Source organism: Mercenaria mercenaria, unplaced genomic scaffold (assembly GCF_021730395.1).
Source record: "Mercenaria mercenaria strain notata unplaced genomic scaffold, MADL_Memer_1 contig_4852, whole genome shotgun sequence".
NCBI classification, from domain to species: Eukaryota; Metazoa; Mollusca; class Bivalvia; order Venerida; family Veneridae; genus Mercenaria; species Mercenaria mercenaria.
In genome coordinates, this window is record NW_026463114.1 from 48,362 (window position 1) to 73,554 (window position 25,193).

Here is a 25,193-nt window from a genome sequence, read left to right on the forward strand (position 1 = left end):
AGCAAAGAAAATGATAGAATGGGAGAGAAAATAAAGTGTGCTCGAGTGTCTCTGTTACGAGGCTGTACATGGGAAATTAAGTTTTTATGATAGTCAAACACAACATACTATTAGTGGATTTGCGACCATCAAGGATCCAGATAAGACTGTGCATCCGCTGTTCGCTTTCAAAGTTTATTGCAATTTGAGAAACCGTTAGCAAAAAGCATGGATCCTGACTAGACCTCGCGGATACGCAGGCTATTCTGGCTTCTTGCTGGTCGCTAATGCACTATATTCTACTTGGTTCTCTCGTTGCAGCTCAATTATAGTTAAGATACTCTAAAAGTTTCTGTTAGTTTATTTTGCTAATTGGCCTTAACAATAATTTAGAGAATAGCATGGGACTAAATTTGAAAGAAAAAAAAAGAAATAACTAAAGCATACAAAATTTAGGAATGAGTCTATATCTGCAAACAAGGCGAGGCATCATTGCCAGTATAACTTCTATCAACATTTCAAGGCGGAAACACAGCTATAGATCCGGACTAACAAGAAATCCGCTGAACGCTGAGGTAGAGTGCAGCTGGTTAATTTCATGTGTACAACGTACGTTAACAACGTCTCCCTTTTTTAAGATGCAAGGTGGTTGATCCTGTTGTAGAGAGAGTTCCGTTGCCAGTTTTGTCTGGATTTATTTGATAAAAAAAGATTACAGGCCGAGCATTTTTTAGAATCATACATTGAAAATGGTTACTCCCTTTATTTTGTGCAGTAAGATAAGCTTCAAAATAGTACAGACCTGGATACAGGCAAGTGAAGTTACCGTTATGATAGCGATTTCCCTCATTCAATACAACGTTTTTGAATGATACGTAACAAAAAATAACTTTAGACGTCCAATGAAATATACCATAAGTTTTTCGGCAATATCCACTACTCGGCTGCTTTGCAGTAAAAGCGGAAAGTTTTCCTGAAACAGTTTCAAGAAAGAAAAAGAAAATAAAGTTTAACTTAACAAGGTATGTATAAAAGACATCTTCATATTGTATATAACTATAAATAAAATTACTAATAGTTACGTCATTAAAGAAATCCCTTTTAAAAGATGTTTTGTCATTAAATTAAACTGTTTTTGTCCAACAGGATTCTTAAGATACTATTATTTTTATTGTTGCTTACTGTACGTTCGAATAAAAATATTTCTACTGATGAAACCTTGACTTTTCAAAATTCACAATATACTTAGAAGATTCGGAAAATTAAAAAGAAAGGGGTATGTGCTCGTTTATTTGCTTGACTGATCTGAAATATTTGGACCGCACACAGTATTTCATAATGTGGGAAATCACAATCTTGATAATATTTTCGCTGTGCTTGTCTTTTAAGTTATTTGCAAATAATCAATGTGATCCATAAATTGCAAGCTGATTTTAAGACATTTTTGACATGTACCTTTTGATATGAGGTTATTGATTTAAAAAGATAGTAACGCTGTTGTTGTAATACATTTACTCGGCGAATGGCATTAATATATCGAATGAATTTTATTTCGGTACGCCACATCCAGGCTTTATTCTACGTTTTCCGGATAAATGACGTTACGATATCACTTCCAGTTTTTGAAACATTCAGAACTCTCTTATCCTACTAATATTAATGTTTGAAGTAAGAGAAGTAAAATAAAGCCAGACTTACTTGGACAAGGTTTAATGACACACTGTTGTACATCATATGGGCTACCCGGACAGAACTTCCCACCGGAAGACGGAAAAGGCCTATCACAGTCCCGCAAACGTGACCTTATGCCTGTGTTACAGGTAGCGCTACAGTGTGTCCATTCAGTCCAAGTACTCCATCCTCCGTCTGTCTCTACCTGCAGGTAAACAAAACATGCATGGATAACTTTGTTTCCTTAACAAAACAGGTATATAATTGTAATAACCATGCTTGAAAGCTGCTCAGTACATTTATAGAATTTCAGTGCACTGATATAGTTTGTCAGTCACGGTCATCTAAATTTCTAGCAAAGATATAAACTGTACAGCGGATCATATCAAAAAAGACTGCATATGGATCACCTTGGCAATATTTTCCTTGTATTGACGGTAGTGGATTATCACAGGTCCTTGAGCGTGTTTTAATACCATCGCCGCAGGTTCTACTACAGGTACCCCAGACTGACCAGTCTGCCCAACTACCGTCTGAAATTATTTATATATTAAGACTTGCTGTATAATTCTTTATTTGGGAAAATGGGTAAAGATTAGACTTCTTGAGCACTTGTGCTATACTAAACATATGATCGGAATAACTTCAAATTATCTATTTCTTATAACCTGCTTGCTTAGATCGATAGCATGTTCTCACTGTTCGTATGGCATATCTGTCATAATCAACTAATGTACATATAAATGAATACTGTCTCATGAACATTTTTTGTTAACAAATTATTAAAATATGTACGGGCTTAAAACACATATATTGATAACTCAGCGAAATAATGAGTAGATATTACCTGCACATGCATTTGTAAGACAAATTTTGTCATCTCTTGAATCCCCGTAGCAGTGGTCTCCAAACCTGTCAGGATACGGGTTTGAGCATGATCTATCCCTTCTCTGTAAACCTATGCCACATGTAACACTACAACTTCCCCAGGGTGTCCAGCCAGCCCATGATCCATGTACTATGAAAAATGTTTGCAAATGCATTTAAGTCCATTTGTGTGAATGAAACTCTTTTAATCAGATCGGCTTTGAATATATAGAATGATCAAATATCTTACCCTTAACAAATTTCGATATATTAAACTACCTCAGCAAATATTTTGCTAAAATCATAATAGAGCGCATTATCTTCAAAACCGAGAAAAGAAGTAAACATACACAACAAATACAAAGTAACACTGTATATGTTTCATCAAAGCTAAAATTTCTGACAGTAAGGATGTAAAAATTACATGCTTACACAATTTACTCTAAAAATTATTTGCTCGTTAGCAAACCATTCCAAAGTTTTTGATTGACATTTTTTTCAGAAAAGGCGCTCGCGATAAATTTCGGTGCAATCTTGCTGCAACTCTGTGATTCCAGCAGGTATGCAAATTTTGATTCCATACCTTATGTTTTTATTTCGATGTAAATGAGATGTGAAACCAAAATTTGTAGTCCTGTTTGGCGCCATATAACCTATATTGTGTTGGTGCGCCGTAAAACCCAAATAAATAGATAAATAAATAAATTCGGTGCAATCTCGTTCGTAAACGCTTTCCAAACGGTTCTGAAATGGTTCCCGTTTCCCGTTAAGTAACGGTTAGATCATGATAGTTGAGTTTATTTATACTCGCTGCCGGGTACAAGCCCATATGAACGAGAATATCTGCGCCTTCGTCTTCATCGTAGAGTGTCGACGGGCGTCTTTTCATGCTGATCTGTCGTAATCCTCTCGGAGTACCCTGTTCTGCGTACGTGAACAACTCTGAACTGAGGAGGTAAACCACCCTTCTTAGGACCACTGCTCCCGCCCTTCGTTACGACTCCACCCGCTGACATCAATATAGTTATGGTGACTTCCGGTGGAGCCGCATGCCTTCTCGCGATGTGCGCGCGGCGGGAGCTCAGGAGAAGTAAGTAACGGTTAGTAGTAGTAGTAGTCCGTTTATTTACCCTCGCCACCGGGTATTCCCATATGGGCGAGCATTCTCTAATATTATTATCTTCTAAAGTTATCATCTAAAGTTGGTTGGTCATCTAAATTTTCATCTAAAATTGAAGTGGTCGTCTAAGTTTTCGTCTAAAGTTGAATTGTCTAGTAGTTCGTCTTCTAAAGTTGTTGTCTTCTAACGTTGTTGATACTTGGGTCATCTCATGGCATTAACTGTGGTTTATCCGACTTTTGATGACACAGTTATGTTGACTTCAGTTCCGTCTTCTAGCTTAAGTGATGGTGTACTACTCCTTCTGGTTGCTAAATTTATTCGCCTCGCCGCCGCCCTCATGGTGTTAAAACGTGATGGTCGATGATATGCCATCTCGTTGTAGCTATCCCCGTTGTCCCTGCAGCCTGCTCATCGTCGTTGCCAGCCGGAACGCCAGTCTTCTGCTCTCCCGTAGGTTAATCCGTAGATCAATCCAAGTATAATCGATCCAGCCGATCATGCTCCCTTATATACCGGCCATTTATTCTTCCACACCTATCGGTAGTTGATAAAAACGTCGGATGAAAGGTCGCACACCCCTGCGACTCATCCTGCCAGATGAACACGCCCGTGTACCATATATAGTCATGGACATCCAGCTCAGGTAAAAGCAAAGGTAAAAGCCGGTAGACGTCGAAGATGGAGAACGGTGAACCCAAGTGCCCCGGCAACAGGATGCGCAGTCGACAGTGGTAGCTCAACGAGATGATCTATCTTCGGTTGCTGTACTCTTTTTAGGGCCACTACCGCCGATGTCAGTCATGTGTCGCTAACTAGGCCGTATGACAATATAACTGCAATTCATTCTACTTTGAAATGATGAAAATGTAATTCACCATTAACATCCGGTATGACGAGTTACTAGAAAGGTCTTAATATTATCGAAAAATGTCTGTCACAAGTTTATTATTCGATGCAATCGAAATATTGTTCATATTTCATTTCATTATTTAAAGAGAAAATAAATTATGCAAATAAAAGTAAATATTGATCTAACAGTTTTTACGAATAAAAGACAATATATGAGTCGGTGCATGAAATGGTCTGAAACGGTCTGCTATGTCTGTTTTGTGATTTATTTGATTATTACCTGATATTTTACTAAATAGTTGAAACAGAAAATAGATGTACAAAAGTTTCTGTCTTCATTTTTAGATAAATCACATATATATACACATCAGCGTATAAATCACGCTTATCGAAAAGGATTGAAAATCGGAAAGGATCTCTAATTTATTTATTATTGGGTATTATTTAAGTATTTCTTGTATTTCATTTTTCAATTGGGAATGAAAAATGATTTTTTGTTTTACAATGAAAGAAAGACAAAATGTGAGTCAGCGCACAAAACACGTTGATCGGAAAGGACTGGGCATATTTGGAATGCCATATATTTATTGTTGCACTTTATTTCATTATTTTTTACGAGTCATAATAAAACACAAAAAGAAAATAAATGCAATTTTCACCAAATCACACATCAGTCTTAACTTTACGTCGTAACACAGTTAAAAGATAAGATCAATTTAAAGTAGAAACACATGCATAGATCAGTTGTGACTGAGTTTGAATGGATGATCACACCAATCGATTAAAACCGTTAATTAGGATATTTTGCAAGTACACAAAATTGGCAAGCGACATTTTTTTTTCCACTGATTTCTATTATACCTTTGACTTCTAAACAGCTGATCGCCTCTTTTTATTTTAGTTGCTTTCTTCAAAGAATTTTGCTTGATACTACGAGTGTAAAGTGTTTTAGATTTTTAGCATACATGTTTTTCAATAAAATACACAAAGGATTATATGTACTCTGTTTGCATGGAATAGTGTGACTACACATTCTGTAAGTTGAGTGCATTTGGATATGATCATGCAATACGAGGGTTGTTCCAAAAGTAATGTCACTTGCATCGGTTCTCCTATACTGCAAATGTTCTGATCATTTTAACTTGCTCTGCCTTTCAAAATACTCTTCGTCAGCCTGAATACACCTTTTGAGCCGGTCAATCCTCTTTTGGAAGCATTGTTCATACTCTACTATGGGAACACCCATCAGATACTGATAAACTGCAGATCCAAGGGCATTTCTCGATTTGTATCTCTTTCCAGACGGATGATATTTAAGTCTGGGAAACAGAAAATAGTCGCAGGGGGGCCAGGTCTGGCGAAAACGGAGGGTGTGGAAGGACGGTAACCTCTGACTCCAAAAACTCGGTCACAATGCGTGCCTTGTGAGCGGGTGCATTACCATGCAAACGTCGGAGGTACTTAAGTCCTGTTTTGGGGCGGCGACTTTTGTAGTAGTTCTTCAATTGTTTTAGAACAACTTTTTTCATAGAATTTTCCTATGACCGTACTGCCTTTTGGTACCGGAATTTGAATGATTGGACCCTTATGAGTGAAATATGACCCTTCGTATTCGTTTGGCAATATTTGGGCGTCTCGCATTTTTGGTGACCCAAATTCGGTTGGAATACTTCCGCTTTGGTTCAAAATAATAAACCCAGGTTCCATTACCAGTAACTATATTATCAAAAACCTTTTTGCTGTATTTTAGGTACATGTTCAGAAGTTCTTTTGCCATTGTTACACGGGTCCTCTTTTGTTCATCTGTTAACAAATTGGGTATCCATCTTGCATTTATTTTTCTAAGTTTTAGGTGTTTCTTCAAAATTCCAAGTTTGTCAGTCGGGCCAATTGCCTTACGGTGAATCGGGCATCCTTTTTTCGCAAATTGAGGATTTTTTCGATGTTACCTTTCGACGTAGTTGTTGCAGGACGATCTGTGAGAGCAGCATCTTTGAGTTGCTGCTGTCCGGTCCTAAATTTAGCTACCCACCTACAAATAGTCCTATGAGACATTTGACCTTCCCCATAAATGTCGCACATCTCACGGTGAATATCTACAAGCTTCATGCCGAGTAGCGACCTACCTTTTATGTAGGCCCTAATTTCAAGCACATTTTCAGCTCTTTTCCCAGTCATTTTATGTAAAGTGTAATGAATACGCTATAAAGCAATGTACACTGTACCAAAGTCAGTGAACGTGTGAGCGCGATATTTACCTATGTTACGATTCAGTGATCGTTCTATCGACACGAGGTGGTTTTGTGTACACATGACACGATTTCCGCGAAATAAAACACAAATGACATTATTTTTGGAACACCCCTCGTATATGACATAATTATCCATATCATTTGAAAGTGAAGAACAACAGGTAAATTTATGTAATATTCTATTTTTATGCATCCAAACAGTTCAAAACGAAGATACAACCGTATTCCTGTAAATTTTCAACGAATAATATACCAGAGCAAGGTTTTATCTCATTCTTCCTCTTTTCTCTCCGACATTCATGTCGACAAAATAAGACCAATCGTTTCCAAATTTCTTAAATTCATTCATTCGAAAAGAAAATTGCTTCGAAATTGCATTTTTTGTTATTTGTATTCGCCATATGTAACACTTTCAAGATGAACAGTTTCAATGTAGATTCGTTATAACGCTATTACCGCGACTGCAGATAAAATATGTGTATTTCATCAACGCAAGTTATGGTGTCAGCATTTAAAGATAACGATTTGAAAATGTGTGTTGGAAGCAAAATGCTCTGTGTATCATTTTATTTCGGCTGCATAGCGAAACTCCATATTGACCAGCACGAAACGTAACACTTTACTTTAATAATTGACAGATCCTTAACTATAAAACATAACAAACCCCCATCCAATCTACATACCAGCTCCCTGGGTTATCTCGCTGAACTGAAATGAAAGCTGTGTATACTCTCTCTATGCAGTGTATTTTTGTGAAAGTCAGTTAAAGTTATTTAATATTCAAGAAATAATAAGCTCCCAATAGTGGTTTATCGTAGGCCTCAGTGATATATTGATTCGCATAAGAACGAAAAACTCGGGTTATTCTACGATAAATCACACTTGGAAACTTGTTACTTCGGTTCTAGCACGACATACTAGTATCAACAGTGCGAAAAAAATTGAAGCTACTTTAACGACTGTATTACGCACCTGGATTGGATGAACTCATTGCACTCGCGTCGACCATTGAAGAAAGCCGAGATAGATTTTATTCTACATGTATGTAGGTTATTTGCTGGCCGTGTTAGAATTTTAAATATAACAAGTTTGAAGTGAAGTTCCTTAAATAAGAAAAGTGGTGTCGCATTATTACTATTTGAGCCGCGCCATGAGAAGTGGCTTTGCGACCAGCATGGATCCAGACTAGCCTGCGCTTCCGCTCAGTCTGGTCAGGATCATGCCGGTCTCAAACCACTATGCTTATTTTCTCATGGTATGGCTCATGTATATATAGATTTTGATGACAATGTTGATTAATTGCTGATAACGCAATTTAAAGGCGATGTCAGGATGCTAAGATTCTTGATAAAAGTTTCGGCCCCACGGTCTAGTATCCCATGTGGCATACTTTCTATACACATCTGCGTTCTTTGACATTCCTAATCATGCTGACCATGTGACGTAAGACTTGAACATTTACCCGGACCAACTCTTCCCACTATATTCTGTACCATGTGATAGTTTTCATAACAAAGTAGCTCTCTAGCAAAAACTAAGTATAAAAGAGGACAAAACTCCTTCCGCTGAATTTTTAGTATGTGGACAAAATCCATCCTATGTATTTTCATTTTAAGATATTTTCATTGAGAGTAATCGCACAGTCGCGTTTTAAGGCACCAGCCTCCGGATTTATTGAAAATATCTATTTTCAACAATCGTTAAAAACATGTTCATTTGGTGTGTGGTGGTGATGACGGCGAGAAAGCTTTAACTGCCGCGACGGCCTGGGTACGATTCTCGAATAAGGCATGTTTTTCTTGATTTGGTATTTTTTTTAAATTAGTTTAGAAATAAAAACTCTTATTACATACTCGTTTCTATTCCCCGTTAAGTTACAATAGTACCGGAAACGTCAATATTTTTCCATACACTGACGCCTGAATTTCATATCGGGTGCGTGACGTAATTCAGTGTTTGTTGTTGCACTACTTTTTTCTGTTTAGTTCAATATTGTCAATCCTATTCAGGCTATTGAACAAATTTATGATATTTACATTATATTTATACGTGTAGATGTGTATGTAATAAAAAGGTTATTATCTTTGCATCAGGAAATATGCACTCGTTCTTTAGCGGAAGAATATTACGCTCCTAAAGTCGCGCAATATTTCCGCTGAAGAACTCGTGCACATTTTCCGATACAAAGCTAATAACCTATAAATATTGCACCAATGCACACCATATGACCAAACTTTAATTTCAAAATAAGATCATTTTAGCCAAACTATGGAGGTACACGCCTTTAAGACATGTTCTACATCACATACTGAAAATGAACAATGAAAAAAGATATTTTTTGCTAGATTATGTTTATTTCTGTGAAATATAAGCTTACTTGTACCTTTAAACAAGAGTATGGTGTGGGGAAATATTGTACTATTCTTTTGCCCTTAAAACATCGATCAGCCTTATGTAAATTTAGACGTGGTGTGGCACCAATCAAACTTGAGACCGGAAGATATGAAGGTTTATGTGTACATCAGCGCTTATGTCCATTTTGTCGGATTTTAGAAGATGAGAGACATGTTATTCTTGAATATTCACTATATGAAGACTTAAGACTGATTATGTTTGAAAATGCAACTGAAATAGTTCCAGGTTTTCAAGCCCTGCTTTTTGAAGAAAAAGTAGTTGCACTTTTTACAAATAAATCGTTGATAGAATTTTTGCCAAAACCTGCTTTTCAATTTTACAGAGACGAAACTTTTTTAGGTGTAAATAAGCCACAATTTAGATATTGTGTTTTAAAAAGTGTTAATATGTATAAACAGTAGAAGGTTTTCATGTATAATAACAAACATATTTAGTACAAAAAAATCGCACATTATACAAGAAGAACTACAAAAAGGATGTTCTGCACCAATTGTGTAAATAACATAGGTTTTCTTTTAAAATAATGGTATAGATTTTACATAATTCAGTAAATATTAGTGATGCAGTATTGTCTTTATGAATGACTTGTTTTATAAGAGTGCATGCAGGCTGTGCGAATCAGTTCATTTTAGGCCTGGTCTGAAATGAAAAAGTCTTAAGACGTTTCTTAATTTGGCAATAGTCTTTTTTTAACTCAGTGTTTTAATGTACATTTCTATGGCAGTTTTTAACTATGAAACCAATGGTAGGATTAACACAGATTGCCTGACTTTTAATAATGTAAGATCACTGATCTTGTAGTGTTGAAACGTGGGACGGGGTTTTGAGGTGGATTGCCAGGGGGTTATGCTTCTGTTGATGGAAGGGCATAGCGAAAGCAGTTGTTATGCGCTTTGATCGATAGACGCTGGACTGTGTGTTGGGGTGTAATTGGGGGTTGCTTGACGCTGCAAGACACTCTGCCAGTGCTATTATTGTATAGTTAAAATGTGATATGATATTTGTATAGTCTCTTATAATTTATCTATACGAACGGCCATTTACATGTAGTTTTCTTTTTTATATGCATTTTTATGTAAATGTAAATGGAAGAGACTCAAATAAACTAATAAAATAAAATAAAACATACCCTTCATGGTAATAGATTATAATGTCTTCATTGAATGTAACGATTATGATTTTGTCACGGTTATCGTTTCTTTTATTGCTGCTCATGTACAATAAACTCTCGTTTCACGGTTCTCGTTTAACTGTGCGCATGCGTATTTCATTTACACGTTTCTCGTTTGTTGCACACGGTTATGGTTTCATGAACACTTACCTAACGGATACCGTCTCCTTTCCCGAAAGTGCGAAAATTTATCGCGAGCGCCACTGTTTGAGGTTGTAAATAGAATAGATATATGATTCCGAGAGAACTGTCGGTAGTGAACGAAATGAACATATTGGCCCAGTTGTTCAAAACTTTCGTTAAATTTAACGAATCGTTAAGTTAACGGTCGTTAAATTTTGATTATTACGTTAGCTAACGAAATGTTAAATTTTCAGTTGTTGAAAGTGCTGTTAAAAATTTTGTTAGCTAACGAAACGTTAAATCATTTAACGAAATGTTAAAAATTTTAACGAATCATTAAAAATTTAACAAGGACATCATATCCCATAATACACCACTTTTTACACTTCCTCTTATAACATTGAAAAAAAATGCTTCAATACCAAAAAATGTGTTACCTTGGCCTTTTGTGTAGCTAATAGCTTTTCATGTTGTCCATTCTTGCATATAATTTTTATGCAGTCCCTCTTTCTTTTAACTAGTAATGTCACTGACTGACACTTGTTTTTGTAGACTTTACTGACGACAGCACATTTAGTTGATTGTTGTTCTAGTTCAAAATACAAAACAACAAGTCAACACCATGTAAAGTGCCAGTAATCTTTCATATTTTGTCACACGTTTTCGCTACCTTCTCTTTTGTTATTCTCCAAAGTTTATCCACTTCATATCCCAATATATCCTAGTTATTTGCAATACATCCACATTCAGGTATAATTCTGCAAGTTATATCAAGGTTATTATCCAAGCACTTTTGTTATTATTCCAATTTTATGTAAAACTACATTACATAGAGGTCAAAGGGAAATAACTAACATAGCCTTTGATTGGTTGAAAAAGTATATGGTATTTCGAGACAAATATTTAAGATGTAAAGTGGTCTCTCATTGGTGAAATATCTGTTGAATATGTTTGAAAACTGTTTTATTTCTTAAATTGAAGTTCTAAGCCATGATTAATGGAGGAAAAAATATTTGAAGTGTATTTTGTTTGAAAATTTTGCTTGTTTTAGTGATTTGGTATTTTCATGAAATGTAAACAAAAATTCACTGCCGGACTGGGGGTTACTGACTTTCGGGTGAAAAAAGTGCACAAAAATGATGGTCAACATGTAAATTTCTGGCTGTTTTCTTTTAGGCCTTGAATAGTTCTTTCACCCTGGGTAGGTGGCATCAAAAGTTTAAATGTTAGGAAAGGGCTATAACCCAAAACATTACAATGTAAGTCTATGGGAAAACTGTTACTTCCCTTTGACCTAAAGGGCACCCTGAATTGCTATATTGCCATGCCATGTGGGTGGCTGTAAACAGAGAAATACACGATGAATGTGTTTTATTTGCATGATAGTGTCTGGTTTAAAACTTTTAAAACATAAAACGTGTCTTCACATAGATTTTTCATGAAAATTTATCATAAAAATGGGATTACTACTGGTACTGGTGTGACGGAGAGGTACTTTTCTGCCTCAGAAAGCTATATTGCAGCGTATATGCTGTTCTATGCATATTTATATGATTTCGACTGAATTTCAATCTTATATATGCACAATTGTGAATACAGTAAGCAATAACTGGAACCAGATAGCTCTGTGTAAATCGGAAATCCGAGAAATGAATATTATTTGGCAAAAAGAATAAAGATAGCGTTCTTTTTTATATAAAAAGTATAAGCCCAGTGAATGTCTGAAATGATACAGCTGGACCTTGATCTTGATCATTCTCATACATTTTGTGTTAATTTGCATAAAATTTAGACAAATCTCTATTTGAAACAGTCGCTGGTGTCAATTTTACTTTATTTTCTGTACTATTTTCGAAAAATGAAAAAAGTATCTCTTTCAAAGGTTTATTTGAACGGTAAATAGGGGACTTTATAGTTAAAATAACTGCCGATTTATTGAAATATAGTCACGTAATTGCGTTAGCACATCGCTAATTATGTGAGAAATACGGAATGAACGATATTTCACCATAAAGGGAAACAATTTATCAATCGCGATTGACAATAGATGATAATACGAATCTGAATTACCTCCCTTTAATAGCAAAATACTTATTTTTTGCCTATTTTTATGATGTCCCGTTTATTTTGAGTAACTTAAATGACATTTTTCGTTAGATTGTGTTAACACATTGGCAAAAATGCATGGTGCTTCCCCTGTAATGCATTTTTTCTTTTACAGAAACTGAAAAAGGCATTAAAAATAGTGTTCATTTGAGAATTTTCCTACTTTTATCCTTAATCTTCGGGACTACATGAAGATTTATGTCATTTTTTTTTGCCAGTCTGGTAAAACGTAAATATCTAACAGTGACATTACACTTTTAACAAGTTCTGCACGTCATATTTTCTAATACAAGCTGTAGAATGTAGCATCAGCAGTCAAATTCCTACAATTTCATGACGTCAGGTGCTTATTTTGACTGCTCCCCGGGGTCCGTTTAACGCATATATAGATTTCAATTTATTAATTTTCTTGACTGTACCACTTATTGCTATATATTCGTTCAGTTTTGATTACACTCTTGCATCCTAAAGTTGTCTGATAGGCGCATAAGGTGCAAAATCTATGAAAACACGCGATTTTGGTGGTGGGTGGGGTAAGAAATAGACCCAACGTCGACATAAATGTCAGCGTATTCATGAAATATACACGCAAGCAATTAGACGGGACATTTATTAGTATGCATTCCTCATTTGAACCATATGGGTAAAATAATAGGAGTACGGTGACTGAAATATCATGGATTTCTTGATTCAAGTGAAATATTATCTCTATCTCAGAATGCAGGCAGGTCCCGCCACCAAAATTTCGTCAGCGATTTTCAGCATATGGGTATCCGAGTAAAAAGGTAATCATATCTCAGTTCGTAAATGTTTATTTTATCATTCTGAGCAATATTTTGTTCATATAAAAAGAAAAAAGTATCTCTTTAGGTCAAAGGGAAATAACTAACATAGCCTTTGATTGGTTGAAAAAGTATATGGTATTTCGAGACAAATATTTAAGATGTAAAGTGGTCTCTCATTGGTGAAATATCTGTTGAATATGTTTGAAAACTGTTTTATTTCTTAAATTGAAGTTCTAAGCCATGATTAATGGAGGAAAAAATATTTGAAGTGTATTTTGTTTGAAAATTTTGCTTGTTTTAGTGATTTGGTATTTTCATGAAATGTAAACAAAAATTCACTGCCGGACTGGGGGTTACTGATTTCGGGTGAAAAAAGTGCACAAAAATGATGGTCAACATGTAAATTTCTGGCTGTTTTCTTTTAGGCCTTGAATAGTTCTTTCACCCTGGGTAGGTGGCATCAAAAGTTTAAATGTTAGGAAAGGGCTATAACCCAAAACATTACAATGTAAGTCTATGGGAAAACTGTTACTTCCCTTTGACCAGATCTTCTTCCAAGAAATGTCAAAGGAAGTACTGACTAGATTAACTCCCTTCGATTTTGAGGCCCCACCTCGGGGTATATTTTTTGTTATTTTCTTTTATTTAGACAGTCAATTTGATTTGTGTCGTGTGGAAGCTGTTATCTCTGACCACTTGTACTTCTCAAATATTATTTAGGTATATAGAAACAATTATTTTTAAGAATGACACAGATTTGCTTTTAAAATTAAAAAGAAAGCAGCAGTTTATGTTCCTAAATACATGAGCCACGCCATGGGAAAACCAACATTTTTTTTTTGGTTGGGTTTAACGTTGCACTGACACAATTTTAGGTCATATGGCGACTTAGAAAACCAACAGTGTGGGTTTGCTGTTCGCTAACATTTTCTCTAATGCAATAGGCTTTGAAAGCGAGCAGCATCCGCGCAGTCTGGTCTGGATCAATGCTGGATGCAAACGCACTATGTTGGTTTTATCATGGTGCGGCTCATATAACTATCAACCTTTGTTGATCATGAAATGGTTGATAAAGACTGTGAGTTTTAAAAAGATCTTTCATTGAAATTAGTAGAAATATACAGCTTTAAAAACCAAGTTTTAAACAGAGGCAATAATCACAAAAAGATGTAAAAATAAATTAAACATGCATTTTACAATTTGTACATAGAAATTTGGCTCAATTTTTTATTTCTAATTTTGTACATTTTAGTTCCTGTTTGAATATTAATTGTCATCTTTAATAATCACTCACTTTAGAAGATATACTTTAGTCTAGCAAATTAAACCAGAATTACTTCCCTAAATTAATAATCTAAAGGTCTTTGAACAGAATATATTAAAAGTGAAAAATGTCATTAAATACAATCAAAGAAGTACAATGTATATATATTTAAAGCTCTTGGTACAATTGATTAAATGTGCAATGTCCAAAAGTGTAGCACTGACCCTTAAGATAGGTGCCTGGGATTTACATATGAAACTCTGTCTCATTTTCAGGCAGAGTTTTATGCTTAATAAAAATAAGAATGCTTAGAAATATTCATATCAAATTTGTCCTGCATCAGAACACTTTAGATCTTACATGAGACTTGACCCCTTAAGTGTTACCAGAAGTTTGAGGCTATACATTTATACCAAAAAGTAATAACGCTTGTTCCATACTACATTAAACAGCTATTTGTAAAATTTGGTAAAAATGAAAATGTATAGTATACAAAGAAAAAAAATGTACTTTGCCTCAGTATGTAAGTGACCAGTATGATTATGTCAAACATTTAAATTACAGACATATCTAAATACTCTGAAGCCAGATTATAAGATTGAATTCTTATCCCAACAATATAAAGTATAATTTTTACACTTTTTTGAAAGAAAAAATGTTGAAAATTAAGCTACATCAAGTATCATTTTGTAGACAGAAATGACTCAAAATGTGTTATTTTGTATTTATTCCACTAATATCAATTTTACCATTTGCTGCTATATATGCCACAACAAAAAATTACCACCATTCACATAATTCAAAACTTAATATGAGTATTTTCCAATTTATTAGATGCATTTAGTATCTTGTTTTAACTACGTAGTATTTCCAGCAAAATATAATTTTAACATTACCCAAAACTTCAGCTACATTAAAAAACAATTTAAGTGCCTCAATAACAGTCTGTTACATGAAAATTGGAACATCAATTCCCAAATGCAGTAAAACTGCATGTTTTCAGTGACTATGACATTTAGTATTTGATGTATTTAGATTTCTCAAATGAAGTTACTTAAGGTTACATTTTGCAAATTTGTCTATTTACAATGAGAGAATCAATTTTCAGCTTATTAATTTCCAGAAAATCATTTATAAATGACTTCACATTGATATCAAGTGCATATCAATTAAAGGGGGGTAATTTTACACCATACTGCAAAACATGCATGTGGGAATGTAGACTTGTGTGATTGTTTTATTTTTAAATGGTGGTCTAAACATCCCTGAGTGAATATAATTAATCAAATTGTTCTCTTTTATGATACTTGTATTTTAGAACCTGGTTGTAAAAAAAAAGTCTCTGTCTGTCAGTAATATTATTACAGACAGACTTTTTAGATAAAAATTATTAGTAAAATACAAACTGAAACAGAGAATCAGCCAAAATAATTTTTGGAGATAATAGAATATATTTAAAAATCCATTTCATTGCCTGAGATATTACTATCACAAGAGTAATATTCCATGTTATGATTTTAGACAGAATAAAACCACATGGAGGTATGTAAAATCATGAATAGTGAAAACATTAAATATCAAAATGTAATAATAATTAGCTTAATTCTTCTGCTAAAATGCGGCTGATTTAATAATATGTGACCATAAATTTTTACCAGAATTATTATGTATCTAACAAATCATGTAAACAATATCAAACTTTTTTTTGGACAAAGTAATAAGGATTTGGCATTTCTGTATTATATCATTCAAAGGTACAAAGTGAAAAAATAAGATAGAATTGCATGTACAAAAAATAAAGATGAAAAATTCCTTGTCCAAGTGTATGAATTTTTACTTTCTGCTGTCTTATTAATTTTTTCCAGTGAAACTGGAAATATGTGCCCTTTTGAAATATATATTTATCATATTCTCAAATCCTGTTGCATTATTTGGAAAATATAGATCAGCCCTAGTCTTATTCAGTAGGTAAACTATATATTTGTGTAAATGTGGCACCTGATAGCATTTTACTTACTCCACCATTCATTACATTCTCCTACACATATGTAAAATAAAATTCTTTTGGTGTATCATACCTAGATGTTATGTATAAATGAGTGTGGACAGAAAAATAACTAAAAAGTCCAACTTAATTTTCCTTTCACTAAATTATTTGCATGCAGTACATGCAATTAATATCAACAGTCACTGTAATGTTTGTGGAATTTAACTTCAAATCCAAGCAGGTACTAGCTAGATACTTTGCCAGTGGACTAGCCTGTGACATGTCCAGGAAGCAGCAGCTGTGATTAAACAAAGTTAAAGATTTCTCTATATTTTATAGTTAAATTTAAACAATTTTAAACTCCACTAACTATCCAGCAACTAACTAATTTCTAGCTCCTTCATCTGCTTTCTCCTTTTCAACTATTCTGTCCCCCATTATTTTGCATGTCATGATCTTTGTGAGTGTAAGATTTCATAGCTTATCTTTTTATGATTTATAAAATAACTATGATATATATGTAAAAGGCCCTTGACTGCATAAAATGTGTTTAACAAACTACTTATAATTCTGTATTATCAAAAATATGTTGTTAGAATGCATGTATATTAGCAGCCTAAATTCATTTCCAAGTTCAACTTATAGCTGTAACAGAGATGTCTGGGTAAATCTAAATCATCAGCCATTTAGACTGAAAAAAAAGTAACCATTTGTTAGAATGATTATCAGATATTAGGTGTGATACCATAATTCAATTCACATGGCAGTCATTAAAAAGTACTATTTTATATATATCTTTAAGCAGAGATATAACAGCAATTTTAATTTCACATCATGACTTAAATTTAAAAAACATAAGCTTTGATTTGCAGTTGGGGGGAGTTGGTGTTTAAAATGTAATAATAACCATAGTTATCATGGTGATGCTTATGCAGTATTTCTGGAGGCAGCATTTTGAGTTAATAAATATTCTGAATGAATAAAGTAACCATATTATTAACATCTTAAGGTCATGCATATCCATGGTCCTCTCTTAAAATTTCCTGCAACATCTAACATTGACTAGCTCCTGACTATGATATTTTTCATTTAATTTTTGTTTTTAAAGTTGTAAATATAGCCAGTCTATATTATCCTAGGTCCAACATTACCGTCACTTCTCTGAGACAATATCAGATTCTATAAAATAGACTGGCACTAATTTTGTCACTAATATGGAAAACAAAAAGAAAATCACAAAAAACCGAAATTTTGTGACATTTATTTAATTCTTTACTATCAGTCTAGTGGCTAGCCTACCTCTAGGCATACAGACACTTAATAGAAAAATTGCGGGGAAAAAAATGGTAGTCTCATAATAGCAGATTCAAACAGTCCTCAGTTTTTTTTTTTGCTCTGTAGAGCCATTTTCCTTATTTTCTTTGCAAATTTTTTTGCCAAAATCACATGACAGATCTATGCTGGACATGTAGTTAGCATTTTCATAATGAAATAACAACATGACAAAATATTTCATGGAAACTTAGATCATACACCACCAATTTGGGGTTTCATTCTTTAGCTGATTTTGCAGTTTCTAAATATTTTTCTTGCATCAGACATGACCCCCACTTTTCTTTTGATTTGTATTTAGCACTGACAATATTCTTCAAGAAATGTAGTTTACAGACATTTAAAATGGGTCCTGATGTGTGCTGCGGACAGAATGGAAATAGGTTAATTTTATATAGAATAAAGAACAAAAACTATTTAGTGTGTTATAACCTCTAACCCTCTTCATAACACTTACCACTAAGAAGGTACAGATACTAAACATTTATTTTGAAAGTGACTACAGTTGAACCGGCCTAAATGGCCACCTATTAAGCAGCCACTTTTCTTAAGCAGCCAGTCAGCTAACTTCCCAAACTGACTTCACATTCTTATTTCAACTTGTCTGAAGCAGTCACCTGCTTTAAACAACCACTTAATACTTCCAAATAGGCATCAAAATAAAGAATATTAAATAAACAGTCACAGCAGATATACTGCCTCAATGGCTCAATGGTTATGTAAGGTGTTCCATTAGGGCAAGCGCCTGCTCCCTGTGAGCGCAAAGACAAAATTGTACGATGGTGAAGTATGACAGTATGATGGTGAAGCGTAACAGTACGATTGATAAGTGTGACAGTACAATGGCAAATGGTGAAGCACGGCAATAAGATGGCTATGCATGACAGTACGATGGTGAAGTGCGACAGTACGATGGTGAAGTGTGACAGTACAATGGTGATACTACAATGGTTAAGTGCGACAGTGCGATGGCGAAGCATGACACTGATGATGAAGTGTGATAGTACGATGGCAAAGCACAACAATATGACAGGCTGTCACCATCGTACTGTTGCACTTAAAAATGCCAGCATACTGTTTGCGCTCCGCCTTCATACTGTCGTGTTATCACAATGTACAGTTGCCATTGTACTGTCACGCTTGGCTATCTTTCCGTCATACCTTTTCGCTTCATTCTCATTGGGAGTAGGCGCTGGCCCTAATGGAACACCATGGTTTTGTGTGTCTCTGTTGTGTTATACCAAAGATGTTGGAAAAGTACGTGTAACTCCCTTGCTTGACACTCAACATTTAACTTGAGGGGTTGTTTCAGATGATTTTATAAGCTCTTGGTCACACTCATGTTATAATTTATCATAATCATGCTACTTCTAATAATTATAAATTTATTTATTTTGCATAGTATTATAAATGTCAATCATATATTGTACCTGTCCAATTTTTTTTAATATACTGTATCTAATTTGGCAATTCAAAGAGTTTTTAATACAAATTTAAATAAAAACTATAGGTACATGTTCAAAATATATACTTTACCAAACTTATTGGCACTTTAAATATTTTAATACTTCTAAATGTTGGTATTTAATTGCAATAAGTAACAATTTTTATTACCTCCCTTTTATAAATACAGCACATGAATCAAGCATGTTTCTTACTTAGATATCTGTTTTTCATTAGTATTAACAGTTTATGCAAGAGAAATAAAGGTACATAGTATACACCTGGGGTAGTTTTTATACAGAATAAAGAACATTTTAGATGGTGGGAAATTGCACAGGATCAAGTTTTTTTGTTACTCTTGTCAGGGCCTCATTCACTTTTTTTATTTTGATATGTTGTAAGCAGAAAAAAATCGAAATAATTTAGTAAATAAAGAAAAGTATGCACTTGAATTTTAGTAGAGATTTCTATAAAAAAAAATAGGACAGTTGATTGTTAGGCACTGTGTATTTACCTATCGATTTTCCTTTGTCATATTCTCATTGTTGTAAGCAACTTCAAAATTTGTTGTTATTTTTGAGGTTGTGTTTACGATTGCAAATAAATGCAAAGGAAGTGGAGATCAACATGTATTTCTGAACTAATGAGAAGGGGTATCTCCTGCTTTTCTCTTATTCAGCATTACTGGCTTTTCCAATAAACTATCTGGCATTTCAACCATATTCAGCGAGGTCAGGAAGTATAACGATGAAATATTTGTTTATTGAATATTGTTTTATAAATGCTATACCAGTAGTAAAATTTCTCTTATCTTATATCAGTTTTATTTTACACAGGCCTATTATATTGTATGTATGATACTAACTATACATAGCATGCTTGAAGAGTTTGGTGTTGTCAGTCCTTCAAAACTAAATGAAATCATCAGAACTGTTGATAAAATCTCTCAAAACAAGTTTCAGGCATGTGTTTCAAAGAAATGTTGTGAAATACACAAGTTTTGAAAATAATTGGGAAATTTTTAGACATGGTAGCCATCTTGAATTTCTTCGTTAAGTCTTAACAAACATTTTAAAGTACCTGCTGAGGTGAATTAAAATTTGTGTTAAATTTAACGTTGAACTGCATAGTTTAACAGAATTATTGTACTAACGTTTCACCAACAACAGGTTTTTTAACGAAAAAAATTAACGAAATATTTAACGAAGCTGCGCTAATTTAACAAAACTTTTATTGTTAAAAATTCTGAACAACCGAACAGTTTAACAGCAAAATTTAACAAAATAATTAACGAGCCTTCAGCTATTTAACGAAAATATCTTCGTTAAATATTTAACGAAAGTTTTGAACAACTGGGCCATTGTTTTTAAAGTATGTGCAATATCAAAACAAAAATGTAAGTAAAAGGAAAGATAGAAATTGTAAACTTATATCTCTATCACAAAAGTTGTGGTATAAATTAAATTACTTGGACAAGGTTCCTCTGTACAGTCCTGTGTGTCGAGTGATTGTCCCTCACAGAAATGACCTCCGCCGGAAGGTGCTGGCTCTGTGCAGTTGCGAGCGCTGTTTGAGTTCCAGCCCCGCAAGTCACGTGACAATTTGACCATGAAAACCAACTTGACCAGTGTCCATTCACTATGTAAGAGAAGAAGTTATTACAAGTTTCTAGATGATATCGATGATACACTATAATGCAACTTAGCTAAGCTACGACCATTCAAATAGAAAAGAATGAAACGTTGATTAAAAGAAAAGGTCGAGATCTCTTCAATTAACAGTTTCTAATTTTCTTTCAATATGTCGAAATTTCTACAAACTTTTACATTTAAACTACTCCAATCTGACTGGCAAAGGTATGGTGGCTGATTTCTGCCATCTCGTTCTGGCGTATTGGCGCGTTTGCAGGGCGCCAGAACGCCAGGACGCCAGGACGACAATTATACGCGCCAAGACGATAACACGCCAAGACGACAAGTGAACGCGCCAAAACCACAAATATGGATTTTGTCGTCTTGGCGCGTATAATTGTCGTCCTGGCGGGTTGGCGTCTTGGCGCCCTGCAAACGCGCTAAGTCGCCAGAACGCCAGGACGACAACTTCCCAATTTAGCGTGTTGGCGCCCCCGCCAGAACGACAAATGCCTTGTTTGGCGTCTTGGCGCGTATAATTGTCGTCCTGGAGTCCTGGCGTTCTGGCGCCCTGCAAACGCGCCAACTCGCAAGAACGAGATGTCAGAAATCAGCCACCTTACAAAGGTCTATATATGATGTCCCTGTTTATCAAGTGCGACCAGTTATCTGTTCAAAACAATTTACATTAACAAAGTGGGAGTCTTATCTCTGAATCTATGATGTAAAGGACGTATGTTTAGGTCAGAAACAGGTAAATAGTTTTCTCTATATATTCTATATAAAACTGACATTTTTAATGAGCTACCAAACATAGCTAGACCTATTTCAGAGAATAAATCCTTACCTCATTCTTAAAAAGTATGATAAAACTGAAATAAAACGAAGAGAAAAGTGTCACATTTGCTTACTGTAAGGTCACATCAAAATCACACTGCTGTGACTTGGAAGTACAACTAAAATTAAGTACTAAAATTAAGCTTCACTTCACCAAATACAACCTGCTGTCCAATTTTTTTCTACAAAAATGTCAAAAATACATCCACAATGAAATTTTAACAGAAACTAGCTTTAATTCAGACCTCTGTTGCCATGCAAAATGAAAAATTAGTGTTCAAAAACTTGTCCGCCATTTTGCGACTAGACAAGATGGCTCCCATACTCATTCATTTACTTTAGTTAGGCCTATAAGAAAAACTGGTTTTCTGTGATAGCATCAATTTCATTTGTGTAGTACCAGTAACAGATTTGCATGAAAAATACCACGATTCAGCTTGATTTAATCAGTTTTCTAGGTTCTATAGCATTTTCAGTAACGCATGTCTCAGTGACAATTGTCCTTCAAAATTGATGTTGCGACAAAAGTTTTAACCAGTTCTTTTATCCTGAGCTGGTTTTAGTCCCATTTTGTAATTTTTCACAATGATTAGAAAGAAAGTTATACACTTACACTTTGAAATATACCAGATTTCTTCTCTGAAAGCTTTATAAGGGCAATATTTAGTGTGTAAATGTGCTATTGGAAAGAAAAGTACACTCAAAACAGTGAAAATGTTCTTGTGTTTTTGCTTTTTATCAATTGTTTAGCAAAATTTCAATAAGCCCAATTAAAAAAAAACAAAAAAAAAAAAAACAGCCAAACTTGTCTTTTTATATCAATATCTGGACAAATCTCAATTTTTGCCCACATTTTCTTATAGGCCACAATCAGGTAAATAGTATTCCCTATTCATTCTGTATAAAACTAACAATTTTTAAACAGTTACCAAACTTCAGAGAACAAATCCTTAACTCATTTTAAAGAGTTATGATAAAACTGATCTGTTGTCACGTTTGCTTACTTTGATCAAAATCACACGACTGTGTCCTCGAAGTGCTACTAATATTAAAATTGAGCTTCATTTCACCAGTACAACCTGCTGTCCCATTTTTCCTGCCAAAGTGTCAAAATTACATCCACAGTGAAATTTTAACAGAAACTAGCTTTAATTTAGACCCCTGTAGCCATGTCAAGTGAAAACTTGATGTTCTAAAACCTGTCCGTCATTACTCGACTAGACCAGATGGCTCCCAAGCTCGTTCCTTTACTTTAGTTAGGCCTTTAGGTACAAAAATGCATAGTTTTCCACAATTTCAGATTAATTGACTTTTGTTGAATTTCGAACCAGAAAAAATTGTTTGTATTAATTCCATTCATGTAATGAAGGACAATTCAGCGAAAGATCAACTTACCATAATTACACAAGCCGCAAAATCTTCTACACAACGTGTTTGCTTTTTCTGTATCAGAACACATGTCTACCAAAGCTCCAACAGTTGAGCAGTGTATTTCCGTACTGTCCGCACACTCTTTCTCTGAGACTGGTGATAAAACCGATTTGTAATTTGTAAATTACAATCAGCCGTTTCTTTTACAACATGATGATAATATTGATGCTTTCTAATATGAAAGGTTCGTAAAAAAGTGATGTTCAAAAACATGTTTATTTTGACTTTACATTTAAAATTTGAACTACCCAGGATATGTCCTTTTAGCAGAGTAGTATATGTTATATTCTTAATTTCAAAAATCTTTGAAATATGTGAACCATATAAACTTACATGAATGTAAACAAAGTTGTCTGTTACAATGCTGTTCCTTACAACATTCAAAACAAGGTCCCGTCATTGTTGACCTTCCAACTAGAGACCCAGACCCAACATTGTTACCCTTCGCAACAATAGTTTTACATTCCTGAAAGACATTTAGTTTGTGGGTTATACATGTCTGTCATGAAGACAGATACATGCCTTATCACTATTTAACATTTTGATGGTGTAGAAAGACACTTGGTGCCACCTCCAGCATTTCTTTTGTTGGCTCGAGGATAAACTGACCGTCCCCTATCGAACTGGTCAGATGTCTTGCATACCTATATCATAATTATATCAAAATTTGAGTTAACGAGCTCAGCTCACATGCACTGTGGTTAGGAAGCAAGCGACCGCAACCATTTAGATACGGACGGAAGAGCTTTCCCACAGAAGAAGTATTATATAAATTACGATATGATTAAGGGACAAAATTTCAGTTTTTGTTTTAGTTTTACCATATTCAGTTATTTAAACACTAACAAGAGCAGCGTTTAAAAATGAATTTTGACATAATAATTTTAAAATGAAATATAGACAGATTCTATATCTTTTTTAGTAACTGAACCTATTACTTATTGCCAGCAATAGAAGAAGATATCAATATATATGGATAGCCGAATGCCGTTATTGAATAGTTTCATGTGTATGCAAAATTATAGCAATCTCATTATTATGCCACAATTAGTTTTTTTATTCACTTATTGTAAGTACAAACTTCTTATCTGTAAAATAGCAAATTAATATGACCATATGTACATTTAAACTTGATGTTATGTAATGAGTGAGACTTGGCCGCTTAATCCATAATACTAGCTGATAATTTACAAGAAATATTAGAAGTTACCGTATCCAGCCGACATCCGAACGAATATTGAACTCCATTTGGTGTTTGAATATGATCAGAGAAGCAAATCTGAAATAACAAGATCTGAAATGACGAAGTGCATCTGACAAATAAGGAAAGTACACCCACCATTGAATACTCGATCAATTTCAGATTAAATTCTTTAGAAAAAAAAATTTAGTTAACGAAATACTTTAAAATACCTCGCCTGCATTGCATGTTGTTGTAGACTTGCATTCGGAGATATGGGTAGCACTGGTGCAGGTGTAACAGTCAAGCCCGTCTGAAATAGTTGTACGATAATTAATTGTAAAACGAAACACCGTTTCTTAAGCAATAGTTTGGATTACTCATTTGTTTTATGTAATATTTTGCTCCAAACGCGAAACCTGTTGAGCTGGTTTAAAATAGATTTCTCATTATTAACATTCTCATGATATTCATTTTATACACTTCTCAAATCGATGCAAGAAGATTTCCATAGCCAGTAATATGCTTTCTTCCAATATTTCTCTAACGATGCTTCCATAGGGAATTGAATCAAATACCAAACGCTGATGCGTTGGAATTTTTCAAACATATGGAAAAAATTGTCAATGTAAGCAAACATTTGCCCCCGAAGCAGACTTTTAAACAAAAGCTTAATGGAATGAAGTAGTAAAATGGGCTGACTACATTACACCTTACTGCTAAAAGTTAAAATTTTTGTACCGAGTG

The 25,193-nt window shown here is 34.3% G+C and overlaps 1 protein-coding gene across 1 annotated transcript; it reads right to left on the reverse strand.

Annotated features, from left to right (window-relative positions):
- Positions 1-317: 317 nt before the first annotated feature.
- LOC128554231 (semaphorin-5B-like) lies at positions 318-24,850 on the reverse strand. The gene is made up of 8 exons (XM_053535480.1): positions 24,680-24,850; positions 24,477-24,545; positions 23,600-23,732; positions 23,231-23,359; positions 20,836-21,005; positions 2,498-2,668; positions 1,678-1,851; positions 318-952 (listed from the first exon to the last, which is right to left on the reverse strand). Exons 5-8 carry the CDS (start codon positions 20,975-20,977, stop codon positions 594-596), a joined length of 846 nt encoding a protein of 281 aa, XP_053391455.1. The 5' UTR covers positions 20,978-21,005; positions 23,231-23,359; positions 23,600-23,732; positions 24,477-24,545; positions 24,680-24,850; the 3' UTR covers positions 318-593.
- Between the last annotated feature and the right edge of the window lie 343 nt (positions 24,851-25,193).